We start from the raw sequence: 15,324 nt of genomic DNA on the forward strand, positions 1-15,324 counted from the left end.
GTCTGTCTGTCTGTCTGTCTGATTCAGGGCCGGACCCAAGGGGGGGGGGGGTTCCAGGGGTTCCGGAACCCCACCCCTGGAAAAAGCATGTACCTTGCTTTGAGTGGTTTTTTTTTGTTTTGTTTTTTTTAAATAAATTTTGTGTGTGTCTCTAACAAATTTTATTCAATGTGAAATCCGATGAGAAAAAGGTACCCCCCCCCCACCTTCGCTGATTTGCCCCCCCAAAAAAGGAGGAACCCCCCCCTTACAACTCATTTGGTCCGGCCCTGTGATTATCTGTCTGGTCTCTGTCTGCCTACCTGTCTGTCTGTCTGTCTGTCTGTCTGTCTGCCTGTCTGTCTGTCTGTCTGTCTGTCTGTCTGTCTGTCTGTCTGTCTGATTATCTGTCTGGTCTCTGCCTGCCTGTTGTCTCTGTCAGTCTGTCTGTCTGTATGTCTGTATAAGAGCTTTCGTCTGTTAATCTGTCTGTCAAGCTTTCGGTCGGTCTGTCTGTTTGTCTGTGTGTCTGTCTGTCAAGCTTTCTGTCTGTCTGTTTGTTTTATATTTTTTCCTGTGTGTGTATTTCCAAATATGCAAGAAGTGCTTTATACAGAACTGAGGTTTGTCTCAATCTCTTCTTGCCAGCTTACAACAATTGGTTAGTCCACAGGAGACAGGAGTAAAGTCTAGCATTCCATATTAAACTTGAGCCACGTGTAGATTATTACTAATTTACATTGTTCAGGCTCAAAGATTTTGTTGTTGCATGATCCTTCTTTTGGTTTTGCTTTGCTTTGTTTTTGCAATTTTCTTCAAAATGGCCCTTGCAACAGTGTAAAATGGCCCTAGCAACAGTGTAAAATGGCCCTTGCAACAGTGTAAAAGGGTTCTTGGGAAAATGAAAAATTGTCCTTTGAAAAGTGAAACAAAAAAAAGGTGCTTGCAGCTAATGTAATTTTTTTTCATACCCTTTGCTTATACCGACAGGACACCGGGGAGCTGCACATTGGCACCCACACGGGCCCCATCACGTCGGAACATGTGTACTCCGGGGGCTCTGTGGACGTGTTCTCGGACATCATGGGCACGTATGGCCACGAGGTGCTCTACGTGGGGGACCACATCTTTGGCGACATCCTCAAGTCCAAGAAGGCGCGAGGCTGGCGCACGTTCCTCTGTGTTCCCGAGCTGACCCAGGAACTGACCGTGTGGACAGAGAAGAACGATCTCTTCACCAAGCTGGAGGACTTTGATGTCTACATCAGTGAACTCTACAAGTAAGTTATGCATTCAAACAAAAAGAGATATTACGTCACTAAGTTCTGCCTGTAGATCAGGCACACAAGATGTGTGATAAAGTGTTGATGCTGTAAAAAGGATCTTCGCTAAGCTAGAGGACTTCCATGTCTACATCAGTGAACTCACAAGTAAGTTATGCGATATCTACATCAGTGAACTCTACAAGTAGGTTAGGCCTGTAGATCAAGCGCAGAAGATGTGTGATAAAGTATTGATGCTGAAGCACCGAAGATATTTATGCTGTTAAATTGATCTCTTCGCGAAGCTGGAGGACTTGTATCTACACTTGTTTGCATGATTCACGTCAATATGGACACCAGCTTTCTGTGTTGTGTTGAACAGGAACCAAGACAGCAGCTCCAACGAGAAGCCAGACCTGAGTAAGATCCAGAAATCCATCAGGGTCAGTACAAAAAATATCAACTTCTGTTGAATTGATGTTACGGTTGAACCCCCCTTTTAAGACCCCCCCCCCTTTTTTTTTTACAGACTCCCTCCCTTTCTGTTCATAACCTCTGCAAATCTAACCCCATTTTAAGACTCCCCCTTTTTAAGACCTGATTTTCCCTGATTTTTGGAGGTCTTAATTATCAGGCCGGGATCCAACTGTATTTTTTATCTTAATCTGTATTGGCATATTTTTTTCCTTTCATTTTTGTTATTTCAATATTTGTGTGTGTGGAACATGTTCATTGATCAGTATACCATTAAAGGAGAGAAAGTGCTGAATTGATTATGTGCTTCAACAGATTAAAAGTTGAACACTTTACAAGTTAATTATTTCAATGAAGTGCTATATGATGAAAGTACTAGAAGCCAAATAAGTTGTCTTGTCAGAGTTAATTCTTGTCATTTATAACATGATAGTTTTTTCTGCATTTCATTAACTGAACTGATTTATCTGATTTTCTTCCAAGCTATAGGTTACTTTTAATTTTTTTCTTGGTAAACAAGTGATACAGGCAGAGTGATGTGCTCAGTGTACCTTGTGATTTTTGCCCAACAGGACGTCACCCATGAAATGGACATGGCCTATGGGATGCTGGGCAGTCTCTTCAGAAGTGGTAATTGTATACCTTTTACCATATTTTTTTTTCTTCTTCTTCCATTTGCAGTAACTTGATCACACTTCTGTCCACTTTTTTCACACCTTGAAGCGTAAATATATTTTCACAAGAAAAACTTTCTCGGCAATCTTGATAAAAGCACGCTCCTTCACGTGAAAACAGTGTGGCTCACTATCTCAGATCTGGCTAGGCTGTTATTGGGGTAAAGCAATCCCTCCACTTGGTCACATACCAAAAGTGAACAGCCTTTGCACGAGGGGATCTTTTTGATGAATTAACTTGGTAAAAGCCACCAGTAGATTTGTTAAGAAATTAACTCATTAAAAAATGTAACTCACCACAGCAAGCAGTCCGGGTGTTCATTTTTGTAATGCGTCCGAGTGGAGGGATGCTTTTATCCCATTTAAAAGCCTGGCCAGATCGGAGATGGTGAGCTGAGTGTTGTTGTTCTTTAAATTGCCAGGAGTATGCCTTTAATTTCAAGGTACTTGATGCTGTCACTGGTCATGATTTTTCAATGATGTTGAATTATCTTCTGTCAGTATTTTTTTTTATGGATTTTGTATGTGTATATATTATAGAATATATATAGTATTATATTATTATATAAATAGAAAATGGTTGAAAACGACGTTAAACACCAAATAAAGAAAGAAAGAAAGAATATAAATAGAAGGCATCGTACGTGTCAAAGCCATTTGACATTCGACCAGGCCTGGGGTTGGAACAATTGCGTCAGGTCAAAAAGGTATACGTAAATGACCAAAGACCGAGGCCTGGGAACAACGCTGGTATCATTGTAGGTTATGACCAAGGGTGTTGGAACGTGCACGTGTGTGTGCGTCAGGATCTCGACAGAAGTGATTCTGAAGTTTGGAACTTTAGCAATCTATCTGTTCAATGACGTTGAATTAACTTCTGTCAGTCATTTATTTATGGACTTTCTGCGTGTATATATTCTTTCATATAAATGTAGGTTGTGATGAAGGGTGTGTGTGTGTGTGTGTCAGGATCTCGACAGACGTTCTTTGCCAGTCAAGTGATGCGCTACGCCGACCTGTACGCTGCGTCTTTCATGAACCTCATCCACTATCCGCTCAACTACGTCTTCCGTGCACCCGCCATGCTGGTCAGTCTCTTGGCATACAGTGGCACCCGCCTTTAAGACCCCCAATTTAAGACTCCCTCCTTCTTAAGACCCTGTTTTCTAAGATTTTCTGTTCATAAGCTCTGTAAATTTACCCCCAATTTAAGACTCCCTCCTTTTTAAGACCCTGATTTCTAAGGTTTTCTGTTCATAAGCTCTGTAAATTTACCACCGTTTTAAGACTCCCTCCTTTTTAAGACCCTGTTTTCTAAGATTTTCTGTTCATAAGCTCTGTAAATTTACCACCATTTTAAGACTCCCTCCTTTTTAAGACCCTGATTTTCTCAGATTGTTGGAGGTCTTAAAAGGGGGGTTCCACTGTTCAAATATTGTTTATTGACATCGGCACACCTTCGATGTTTACCTGGAAATGAAAATCTTTGGGTAGAGGGTATTTTTGTAATGTTTTTTGTTTGTTTTGTTGATTGGTTGGTTTATATTAGGTTTTTGTTGTGATAGAAAAGTCACATAAATCTTGAGCACCTGCTCAATGCCCCTTGTCTTTGTCTTTTTGTTCTTTTCATATCAAATTAGGGAAAGGCAAAAAAAACAATAAAAAAACAACAACAGATTAGCAGCTAGTGGGAACCCCTTAGCCTTTATATTTTCTCCCATGTATGAGTTTTGGTACAATTGTCTCTTGATCCCAGTGGACCACTAGTGCTGATGGGGTCTATGTCGACCAAAAGAGTGGGATTCCCTGTAGGTGGACTTCCTGTAGGGGGATTCCCTATATACAGGGAATCCCACAATGTGGAGTTCCTGTAAGGAAGTAGGATACCGCTCGATCTCGTGCCAAGCAATTCCTGAATTCGCATGCAGTATGTCGTTATTACGAGTAATTTATTTTAGCTGTGTTTTCTTTCATTTAGTTACGGATTTAAACTTTTCTGAAATCAAAATTGCAAACCATACTCGTTTGTTTTAAGAAATACCCTTAAAGATCGAAAAACATCAAATTCTGCCGATGTCGCTTTAAAGCATCACGTGACTTTCAGCAAGATCGGTGAAACGCTTACAGGAACTCCCACCTGTTGGATTCCCTGTATACAGGGAATCCCGTTAAAGGTAGTCCACCTGCAGGGAATACCACTCTTTTGGTCGACATAGACCCCATCAGCGCCACTAGTTCCCAACCCCATCATTTATTTCACAAACTTCTCTGTGGTTCTAAGAATTGCAAACACTGGGATTTTACTGTTCCTGTTTTCTGCATGATCCTCCTGACAAAAATGTTACGCTCAAATCTATTTGTGACCCTCCACCACGGAATGAGTCGCATGTCACCTTTGCATGATTCTCATATTTTTACATTTTTCTGAAGAGTTTTTTATGCTCTATCCAGTGGTGAAAACCGTTTTAGAAAAGAACGAAAACTTTGAGTTATAAGCCTGTGACTAAGGTGACCCTCACACCGTTACCAGACACCCCCTGGACTTATATTAAGTCTTGCGCAGAACCGCGCGAGGTGACATGCGACTCATTCTGTGGTGGAGGGTCACATTTTATCTGTAAGCTTTGCTTGATTGTTTTTGATGATTCTCTGCTGAGATGTAGGTTGTTTAAGGGGATGTGCGGGGGTGATTTCTGAGCTTTTGGGCAGATTTGGGCATTTAGACATTTTGACTGTTTGGAAAACTGTGGTCATTTTTCTTTCAATTTCTGCCGTTGATGTTGCATATACATGTTTTTTTTGTGCAATAAAAATAAATTCAATACACCAACCCTCGCCTGATTGCGTTCATTTGTCTTGAACTTGCCTTATTATTGCCGATTTTCAACACCTTGATCAGCAAATTTGAGCAGACGACAGGGCGAACACTGCATGACGTTGCTTGCTACATAGCCTCCCCTGTTTGCATGTGACCGTTGTTTCGTTATTTTCCGGACTACTTCGGCTCTAACGGAACATTTTCAATGTAGTTCAATCTACGCCAACTTCCTTATACGGAGAGTATGACGTACGATGTGAACTTGATTCGTTCAACCGGGGTCACGTGGTACAAGAATGGCGCTTGTTTACAAGCAGTGAAAGTACACGCTCCTGTGCAAAAATGGTTCGCACCAAGCCATCAACAACCAGAGGAGCCCCAAAATCGAAGAAAAAGAGGACAGATCAAGTGAAGAATCGATGGAAGGCGAAGAAATCAGCGCAATCAGCTTCTGTGCTGACTGACGTGAGAGAATTAGTGCCGGTTTTGGGGTCGTCTGCTAGTGCTACATTTTCCGCGTCGATTCCTTCGACAGAAAACATTCTCGGCACGAAAACAAGAAGTGAATTCAAGAAAGAATCGTATGAGAGGTTTGTGTCCGGTGGAGTTGACACTAAGTCATCTGCTGCTGCTGAAACCCTGGTAAAAACCCAGAGGGGTGTTGTAGACTTTTCCGAAGTAGACAGTATGGTTGCAAGTTTGTGCTGTCCACAGTGTAAAAACAAGTGCTTGTCTCTTTGCACAGACTCCAGACCAACAAGTGGCTTGGCAGTATTTGCCCAGGTGAACTGTTCTTCGTGCGAAGAGCCTGTGTATGAACAGTATCTGGCGACAAAGTTTAAATCCAAGACAAAAGTGTTCGACATGAACAGACAGGCAGTGTATTCCTCACTTGCTTGTGGACTGGGAGCCACCACATTCAGAAATTTCTGTGAAAACATGGATTTAGCTGGACTTCACCACAAGACCTTTCATACTCATGCCAGCCAACTATTCACACAACTGGAGGAATTCCGGAAGCATGTGTTCAGTGAGACTGTTGCATATGTTCGAGAAGTTCATGCAAGATACTGTGGCACCACTCTTGGTGTCGATGACACCCTGAACATTATTGTGAGCTATGATGGCACCTGGCTTACTCGTGGACACTCTTCGCACATTGGGGTTGGGTGTGCTGTGGACTTACTCACTGGACTTTGTGTTGATGCCCATGTCATGTGTACCTACTGCCAGGTGTGCGAGTCTACGGGGCAGAAGCTGTTTCAGGAAAAGCCAGAGGAGTATGCTGCCTGGCTCGTGGACCACTTGGACAAGTGTGAGGTGAACTATAAAGGTAAATTATATCTGTTTGCACAGAAATATTTGAATAGAGTTTATTTCAAATTTAATCAACTTACTCAAATATAGCAAATTACAAGTAAATGTAATATAGTGATGAGTGGATATTATTTTCCATGCATTCCAGTGAAACTGAAAACCAAAACTAAAGGCATGGATGATGGATTAAAAAAAAAGCGTCATAAAGACAGATCATCAATTTATGATAATAATAATGAAAGTTGTAACACATGCGTATAAATCCAATTTGTAAGAATAGTTCAGGGCATGGGGGAGTGCATGTGTGTGATGAAAATAATAAGAAAACACACACAGATAGATAGACAGAGAGAGAGAGAGAGAGAGCTGTATCTACAGCATGAAGAGAGATTCACAAGTCTTCAGAATCAACGGGCTTAGAACAGAGGGAGCTAGAGTAGTGGTCAGGGGATGGCAAATAGTTTACACAAACATGTATGCATGTATGTGTGGCCCAATACAAGTGTATTTAAAAACGTTGAAATATAGTATCAATTAATGAATTATGCTTAACGTTTACAATCTAACATGTTCAGTGCAACTATACCTGCTGCTAGAAATTTAATATTCAGTAATTTGATAATTCCATGTTTATTTCAATTCTTTTTCTGCATTAATTATAGTTGAAGTATTAGCTGGACAATGACTGTGAATAACACATGCGCGCACACACACAAACTTAAAAAATACTCTGTTTGCACATTACATTTTTTAATCTTATTTTGTTCTTGTTTGCAGGCTCATCAGGGATGATGGAGGTGGAAGCAGCCCGTGTCATATGGCGTCGATCGGTGAACACCAACAAGCTTCGCTACACAACACTTCTGTCGGACGGTGACTCCAAGACTTTTACAGAGCTCAACGACATCAAGCCCTATGGTGAGGATATTCACATTGACAAGGAAGAGTGTGTGAACCATGTGAGTAAACGACTTGGTACAGCTCTTCGCAACATGGTGACAGACTGCCGAAAGCGAGGGGTGACTCTTGGTGGACGTGGAAGGGGTCAGCTGACAGGCAATGCCATACGCAAGCTACAGATATACTACAACCGGGCAATTCGTAGCAACAAGGATGTGTGTAGCATGAAAAAAGCAATCATGGCATCACTGTACCATTGTTTTTCCACTGACGAAAATCCACAACATGAACTTTGTCCTGCTGGAGAGAGCTCGTGGTGTTTCTTTCAGGAAGCGCTGGCGAAGCACCAAGTTCCAGGTCCACACAAACACCTCATCCACACACCCCTCAATGAGGAGAAGTTAGCTGCACACCTGTTGCCCATTTATGAGAGACTTTCTGAAGAACACCTACTCAGCAGATGTGTTTCTGGTAAGACACAAAATGCCAATGAGTGTCTCCACAGCCTCATTTGGTCAAGATGTGCTAAGGACCACTTTGCTTCCCGCAGTCGTGTTGAGTTTGCAGTCTTGACTGCTATTAGAGAGTTCAACTTTGGACCTGCTGCTGCTGCCGACTCTGCCCAGTTCTTCGGATTCCAGACTGGACATCACATGAAGAGGCTTGGAGCAGCCAGGATGCACAAGAGGGTGCGGAACAGTCTGAAGGCTGTGAGAGACAAGCAAAGTAAAAGGAGAGACAAAGTGCGGGCAGCCAAGTCAAAGAGACTGGAAGAACTTGTTCAGCTGGAAGGTGGCCCTGCATATGCTGCAGGCATGTTCTAAGTTTTGACTAAATGTTATAACATAGACGGGGAATCGAGACGAGGGTCATGGTGTATGTGTGTGTGTGTATAAAGTGATTCCGAGGAAACTACTGGACCAATCTTGATAAAACTTAACATGAGAGTTCCTGAGTGTGATATCCCCAGATGGTTTTTTTCCATTTTTTTGAAAGATGTCTTTGATGACGTCATATCCGGATTTTTTTAGGCAGTTGAGGCAGCGCTGTAACACCCTAATTTTTCAACCAAATTGATTGTAATTTTGGTAAAGCAATCTTCGACGAAGTCCGGACTATGGTATTGCATTTCAGCTCAAAATCTTAAAAATAAATTAATGAGTTTGCTTGTTAAAGTTGTCATTAAAATCTAATTTTTAGTAACAAATTAAACCTTGACTGCATTGCATTCCTCATTTTTTCCTGAATTCAAAAATATATAGATAAGTTATGTTCACTCTAACAATGTGCTCAGAATTACAGAAAATAGGTTTAGTAAGTACTATACAGTCTCATGCTTTGCGGAGACGAGCGTGATCCGTCTCGGTATTGTTAGCCGAGACTATCTAAATGTATCTCGTAGTCTTGGCAATGACTGGTTTGTGGTGTTGATCTTTAAGTTTCATACCGATTGACTGAATGTTTTTATATCGCTTCACGCGACTTGTCATTGTTATTGTGGCTAACATTATTCTCATATATATTGTGGTTATTGTACGCATATATATATGTGCAATTGATGACTTGGGTACGTTTCGTAATTTGGAGCTAGCTTGTGTGTGTGAATGTGTGTGAATGTGAGCGAGTGAGCAAGCTTTTTTGGGTGTGCATGCTGTAATTGGGAGTGTGTGTATGCATTGTTTGTAACTCGGGACAAACAATTTTCCTAGTGTACTGCACATGTTTGAAATAACTTATGTTTTATGTCTTCCCTAACTTTTAAACTATGTCTCTAAGGTGTGAAAAACGTTCCTCAGTGTGGAATTTGGAGATACATGTATGTATTTTGAGTTTAATTACAACTATCAATGGTTTCAAAACAAATTGTGTGCGTTTTTGCCTTTTTCTCAGTTTGCATGTTTTGACATTTGGGAACAAAATGATTTCAAATCTACTGGTTAGATTTCTGTGAAATTCTGCATACTTGTACTTTTACATACTATCTACAGATTTACTATTTGAATAATGAATCGGAAAAGAAATGTTGGCTTTACGAATTTTTTAATATTAAATTTTACGCAAAATTTCAACATTATGATAAAAAAAAATTTTTTTAAATAACTGTAATACTCACAGAAAAAAGCAATAGTAAATCTGTAGATATGATCTAAATCTATATTTATGCAAAATATTGGACAGAAATCGAGCATTTGGATATGGAAAAAACGGTTCCTAAAATCCAATATGGCTGCTGTTTACTTTCCTGTTTCTATAGCAACGACATACACAATTAACAAACACGTTAACGTTTTTTAATTCAGAGACCATCAGTATTATAACAAAAGCGACACAAACAGTGCTGATCATCATATATGGAAAATAGCGATTTGGCCCTCACATGGCCTTAAGTCAGTGACAGAACAGTCTTAATATGCTGCATCATAGCACAACACAGCAGGGGGGGGGGGGGAGGGGGGGGGAGCCAGTAGCTCAGTTGGTAGAGCACTGCATGCACTTGCGATCCAACTTTACTTGCAGACTTAGAGAAGGTATTCAACCCCTGTGTCACCACTGTGGCACGTAAAAGACCTCTGTCATTCTGCCATAAAGTGCAGATGGCTGATTACACCTAAACACGCACACACCTGGGTAACGCGACACCAGTTGCTGCTAGTTTTCCACTGGGAGGAAGCGACCCGAATTTCCCATAGATGGGACATTAAAGTAATGAAAAAAAGAAAGAAAATGACTTTTCTCTCATCTTTCACATTGTTTTTGAGGTTGTTTAAGACAGTGATAGAACAGTGTCAATATGCTGCAGTGTTGACAGTGATAGAACAGTCTCAATATGCTGCAGTGTTGACAGTGATAGAACAGTCTCAATATGCTGCAGTGTTGACAGTGATAGAACAGTCTCAATATGCTGCAGTGTTGACAGTGATAGAACAGTCTCAATATGCTGCAGTGTTGACAGTGATAGAAGTCTCAATATGCTGCAGTGTTGACAGTGATAGAACAGTGTCAATATGCTGCAGTGTTGACAGTGATAGAAGTCTCAATATGCTGCAGTGTTGACAGTGATAGAACAGTCTCAATATGCTGCAGTGTTGACAGTGATAGAACAGTCTCAATATGCTGCAGTGTTGACAGTGATAGAACAGTCTCAATATGCTGCAGTGTTGACAGTGATAGAACAGTCTCAATATGCTGCAGTGTTGACAGTGATAGAACAGTCTCAATATGCTGCAGTGTTGACAGTGATAGAACAGTCTCAATATATGCTGCAGTGTTGACAGTGATAGAACAGTGTCAATATGCTGCAGTGTTGAAACCTTCCTGTCCTTCCTACAGATGCCTCACGAGTCGACTGTCAACCACGAGGGCGATGTGTCACGTGACTTGCGCCGACTGTCGCTCTGCAACCGCAGTCGCACCATCACAGAGACACCGGAGGAGAAAAAGGCGAATGAGCGGCTGCCGTTGACCCGTGGCGACAGCCTGAGCGGCAACGTGCCTCACCCCTACGCCAACACGCCCCAGTCAGTCACGCAGGTGGCTGACGACTTGCTGGATGAGGAGGGGGAAGAAGCGACCGCCGCTAGCGGTGGGGATTCTGACAATTAGGCTGATCGTGGAAACAGTACTCCTGGCTCCCAGTTTTGTGAATTTCCCAGAAATTTCTAAGTGAGAAACCTAAATTCAATGTGCTCTGATTGCACCAGATTTATTGCATTCATTTCTAACTTTTTGAAATCCTCTGAGAAACTTATCAATGTGCTCAGATAGTACCCTATTTATTGTATTCATTTCATACCTTTTGCAGTCCTCTGTTGCATTTCAGGGATTCTCAGTTGTTTTCAGTGCATGGGAGCCTTGAAGCATGACGTATACAACGGACATTTTGTTCTTGTTGTTGTTTTGTTTTGTTGTAGTTTGTTGTGTTTTTTCTTTCTTTTTAGTTTGTTTCATTTGTGTTAAACCTCAGTTTGAGACATCATATATGATGCAATCATAGATGATTGGAAAGAAGTTTTTTATTTGTTTGTTTTTTCTACTCCCATCTGAGAAAACTGTATCGATCAGACCTCAGTTGGAGACATTTTGATACATAATTAGAATAGTTTTATTATAACGCGTTCATGCACTAGCTGCCAAGCTTGTAGGCCCATTGTGCACATATTTTCTCTCCTATTTTTAGCAAAATGGCCGTCCGTAGTGCTTTGATAAGTACAATGTTAGTGATTAGAACGACAATTATTAGTTTCTGAGATTCTAACTGACAGCTAACTGAAGAGTTGCATAGACATTACCGACAGGAAGGATATTGATTGGACCTTACAATGACCAGTGGAAAGCACACAGTGAGATAGTAATATATTTTCAGAGCTGCTATAAAAAGATGTGAGATTTGTTCCTTATTGCTGGCCATTATAAGAATGGAATTTTGTCATAATTTACATTCAGATTTAATTTCTGTGTTTGAATTAATTATGAATTTATGAGATTACGTTTTTTCTCTTTCTTTGGCATCATGCATGATTAATCACAAATGAGATTTGTTCTGCTATGGAAGAACTGTGACCAGATATGATTAGAATATTCAATTATAAGGTTGGAGTTGTGGTCATAATAGTATTGAATTGGTATAAAGCTTTCCTAAAAATGTGACTGACTTAATTGTGATGGAGTGTGCTGATCAGCTTCTTTTGTATAATGCGTGTACAATACTTAAGGCACAAGCCCCTAAAATATTTGTTCAGGGGTTTTCCTTTTGGATTACTGCAGCTTTTTGCCTGTAGGTTTGTTTTTCTTGTTGACAAGAAGTGTGTTTCAGAATGTGGCAAGATCCTGTCCGCATTAGCTGTTTTTTGTGCGTTTATTGTATGGATTTCTTTGAAGACATAGCTTTGTACTTTTTAGCTATTGCAGCACTTGAATTTGTTCGTTGTGATAGATTGTTACCTGCTTCTGTCATTTCGAGATGAAATTGTGTGTATTTTTATTACTGAAATATTCTATTTTAGTGTGTGAGATTTTTTGTAATTTGACTTAGGACCAAATTAGATCTTTGATTATGTCAGACTGTAAGTGGCATATTGGATTTATATTGTTAGCTTTCAATGATATCCTATGATAAGGATATACCAGATATGTTACTGTTCACACATTATCATAATCTCAGGTAGTTTTTGTAATGCTTTTATGTGGTATTATTTTAATATCTGCTTGTTTGGGTTGTAAAACATGTCTTTTTTATTTTTCGGAGCAATATTAGTGAGAGAACCCAGTGGATTTATTGAGCCTGAGCAGTAAGATAGCAGCCGACAGTTTTCAGATGGCTCCAGGCAATGTGTTGGATGCAGTCTCTTCTGGCATAATTTCCCCTCCCCCTTTCCTGAATAGTTTTCAGACGGCTCCAGGCAATGTGTTGGATGCAGTCTCTTCTGGCATAATTTCCCCTCCCCCTTTCCTGAATCGCATTATTGCAGGTTTTGCGCTGTACTTATGTGTACTTACCTACTTGCTGAGCCCTAGCTGTACTCCCAGCAGAGCTTAGGCCATTGACTTGCTGAGCCCTGTACCCACAGCAGAGTGTAGGCCATTGACTTGCTGAGCCCTGTACCCACAGCAGAGTGTAGGCCATTGACTTGCTGAGCCCTGTACCCCCAGCAGAGTGTAGGCCATTGACTTGCTGAGCCCTGTACCCCCAGCAGAGTGTAGGCCATTGACTTGCTGAGCCCTGTACCCCCAGCAGAGTGTAGGCCATTGACTTGCTGAGGCCTGTACCCCCAGCAGAGTGTAGGCCATTGACTTGCTGAGCCCTGTACCCCCAGCAGAGTGTAGGCCATTGACTTGCTGAGCCCTGTACTCCCAGCAGAGCTTAGGCCATTGACAATGACAGGTGGACAGGAACCATGTGTTTCGATTATTTGTCCCCGCAAAAGCAGGGGTACTCACTCTTTCACAACCCATACAAACCAGACAGAGTTATGTCCAAAGCGCATAGTGCTTTTAGTTATGCGCTATAGAAATCTCCTTAATAAATAAAATAAATGTCCGGATCGAATTCCTCTATTGGGTATATTTTGTGTGTTGAAGATGGGAGTACGTCAAAGCAAAACCCAAGCAGGGTAGGGATATAATAGGGCTAATTCCACTTATAGTACTACTTGTGGTCACAGTGAAGGAAAATAAGTTTATTTTGAGTTGTATTATGTTTCCATTATTCTCCCTCACAGATCGGTGTTTTTCTTATACCCAGCAAATACTCAGGGGTCAAGTCTGCGCACAATCTCTGTCTTCTCTCTCTCTGTGCATGTGTTGAAATGTCTGAAATAGATAAATAAATGAATAAATAATTGTAAAAATTAAGTAATGATAGGTGTACATGGTTGCTGGGCTGCATTTACTGAATGCATGTATTATATTTTCAAGATTTAGTTTTTTGTGTTGCTAAAAAGTTTACGTACTGTGAAGTTGTATGTGTCTGTCAAAGGTTTTCCTATTAATTAATGGACATCGCATGACAACAATTTGCTTTAGCGCTACAAAACCTACTTATTTTTCGTACACGTTTTTTTCAGTCCATTATCTGACATTTTGATCAAATTGATGTATTTTGATATACATGTAGTACATGTCATAAATTAACAAAACTTTACCCCCCGCGGGTTAGGGGGAAGAATTTACCCGATGCTCCCCAGCATGTCGTAAGAGGCGACTAACGGATTCGGTAATAGATTCGTTTCATTCACTAGTGAGATGTGAACTGAGTAGAGGCGTGTATTCTGTCTTACAACATTTTGTTGGTAAAATGCTGATGCACTATTATGGTTTTCCATGAGAAAAAAAACATGTATTGCATACTTAGGGGTGATGAGGTTTAATCAAAAATTTTAGTAATAAATTTTCATTTGATTAATATACTTACCAACTCGCATACAGCAATTTACCTCAGTTTAGTGCTAGGACGCTTGTAAGCATCACCTTGGTAACAAGGGAAGCAACCCTAAAAAAGAATGGCCTTGACCCTTTAAAGGGCCACGTGACCGGGGTCACTTCCCGTGTGCGTGCACATAAAGCGACGTCATGTTATCATTCCTTTCCAAGAGTTTACATGCGGTGGACGTGTGCTGAATACGCTCGAGCTTTTTAGCTCACGGTTCTGCTGTTTACTTAGCAGAGACTGTTCACCTTGGTTCCCGACCATATCATCACATATATAACATAGCTGCGATACTAGCATGCCCATTTAATTCTTATCTAAATATAATGATTATTGTACACACTGTGGTTACATTTATATCACGAGTATTACAGTTACAAAGTTGTATCCTTTGCATGGAGATTGTTTTTCATTTCTTTGAAATAAAACTACGCAACTTTACTTTTGTAGGAGATGTTTTTCTCAATCAATCTTGCGTTTTGCACGAGTAAAGGGTATATATTTTTGTGTAAAAAATGGTGTTAAGAAACTTAGAAATTATGTTGTGCTGGTGAAAGAAATGAACTCCTCACAATACTAATTACATCATAGCCTCCCCTCTTTTTGTTTCTGTTACTTTTCTACATGTACCATAGTTATAATAGTATCGTTGATTTGTGAAAGTTGTATACATTCCCTAGTACCAAGTAGACATTCCTTCATGGACTAGAATCTCTTGTTTGAAAACTTTTTGGAAAGTGATTGTTATTGATGTAGTTTTTATATATTGTATTTTCTCATATAAATAGCGTTTTAATTGTTAGTTGTGTTTGTTCACAGAACATCCATTCTCTCTTAAACACACAAGATGTGCACACCACACACACACACACACTCTCTCCCTCCCCCTCTCTCTCCCTCCCTCCCTCTCTCTCTCCCTCTCTCTCTCTCCGCATCTTTTCCTCTTTTTCTCTCTCTTTAAAATCAAACAGCCAA

At 40.6% G+C, this 15,324-nt stretch overlaps 2 protein-coding genes across 4 annotated transcripts in view; both read left to right on the forward strand.

Moving 5' to 3' along the window:
• Positions 1-14,790, forward strand: part of LOC138983240 (cytosolic purine 5'-nucleotidase-like) — a 248,483-nt gene extending 233,693 nt beyond the window's left edge. For all 3 annotated transcript variants that reach the window (XM_070356662.1, XM_070356663.1, XM_070356664.1), the window contains 5 exons: positions 970-1,259; positions 1,624-1,684; positions 2,288-2,345; positions 3,359-3,477; positions 10,755-14,790. In XM_070356662.1, coding sequence (XP_070212763.1) covers positions 970-1,259; positions 1,624-1,684; positions 2,288-2,345; positions 3,359-3,477; positions 10,755-11,027 — 801 coding nt within the window. In that variant the 3' untranslated portion in view covers positions 11,028-14,790. The remainder of the gene's footprint in view (positions 1-969; positions 1,260-1,623; positions 1,685-2,287; positions 2,346-3,358; positions 3,478-10,754) is intronic.
• Positions 5,727-8,248, forward strand: LOC138981526 (uncharacterized). The gene is made up of 2 exons (XM_070354473.1): positions 5,727-6,540; positions 7,302-8,248. The coding sequence occupies exons 1-2, from the start codon at positions 5,895-5,897 to the stop codon at positions 8,246-8,248; spliced, it is 1,593 nt and encodes a 530-aa protein (XP_070210574.1). The 5' UTR covers positions 5,727-5,894.
• Positions 14,791-15,324: the final 534 nt, after the last annotated feature.

The sequence above is a fragment of the Littorina saxatilis genome, linkage group LG12 (genome assembly GCF_037325665.1).
Source record: "Littorina saxatilis isolate snail1 linkage group LG12, US_GU_Lsax_2.0, whole genome shotgun sequence".
Taxonomy (NCBI): domain Eukaryota; kingdom Metazoa; phylum Mollusca; class Gastropoda; order Littorinimorpha; family Littorinidae; genus Littorina; species Littorina saxatilis.

Bases quoted from the DNA above. Each gene is read 5' to 3' on its own strand.
- LOC138981526 (XM_070354473.1), top strand. From the start codon at position 5,895: ATGGTTGCAAGTTTGTGCTGTCCACAGTGTAAAAACAAGTGCTTGTCT. The intron at 6,541-7,301 runs GTAAATTATATC...TCTTGTTTGCAG, and splicing joins GTGTGAGGTGAACTATAAAG to GCTCATCAGGGATGATGGAG.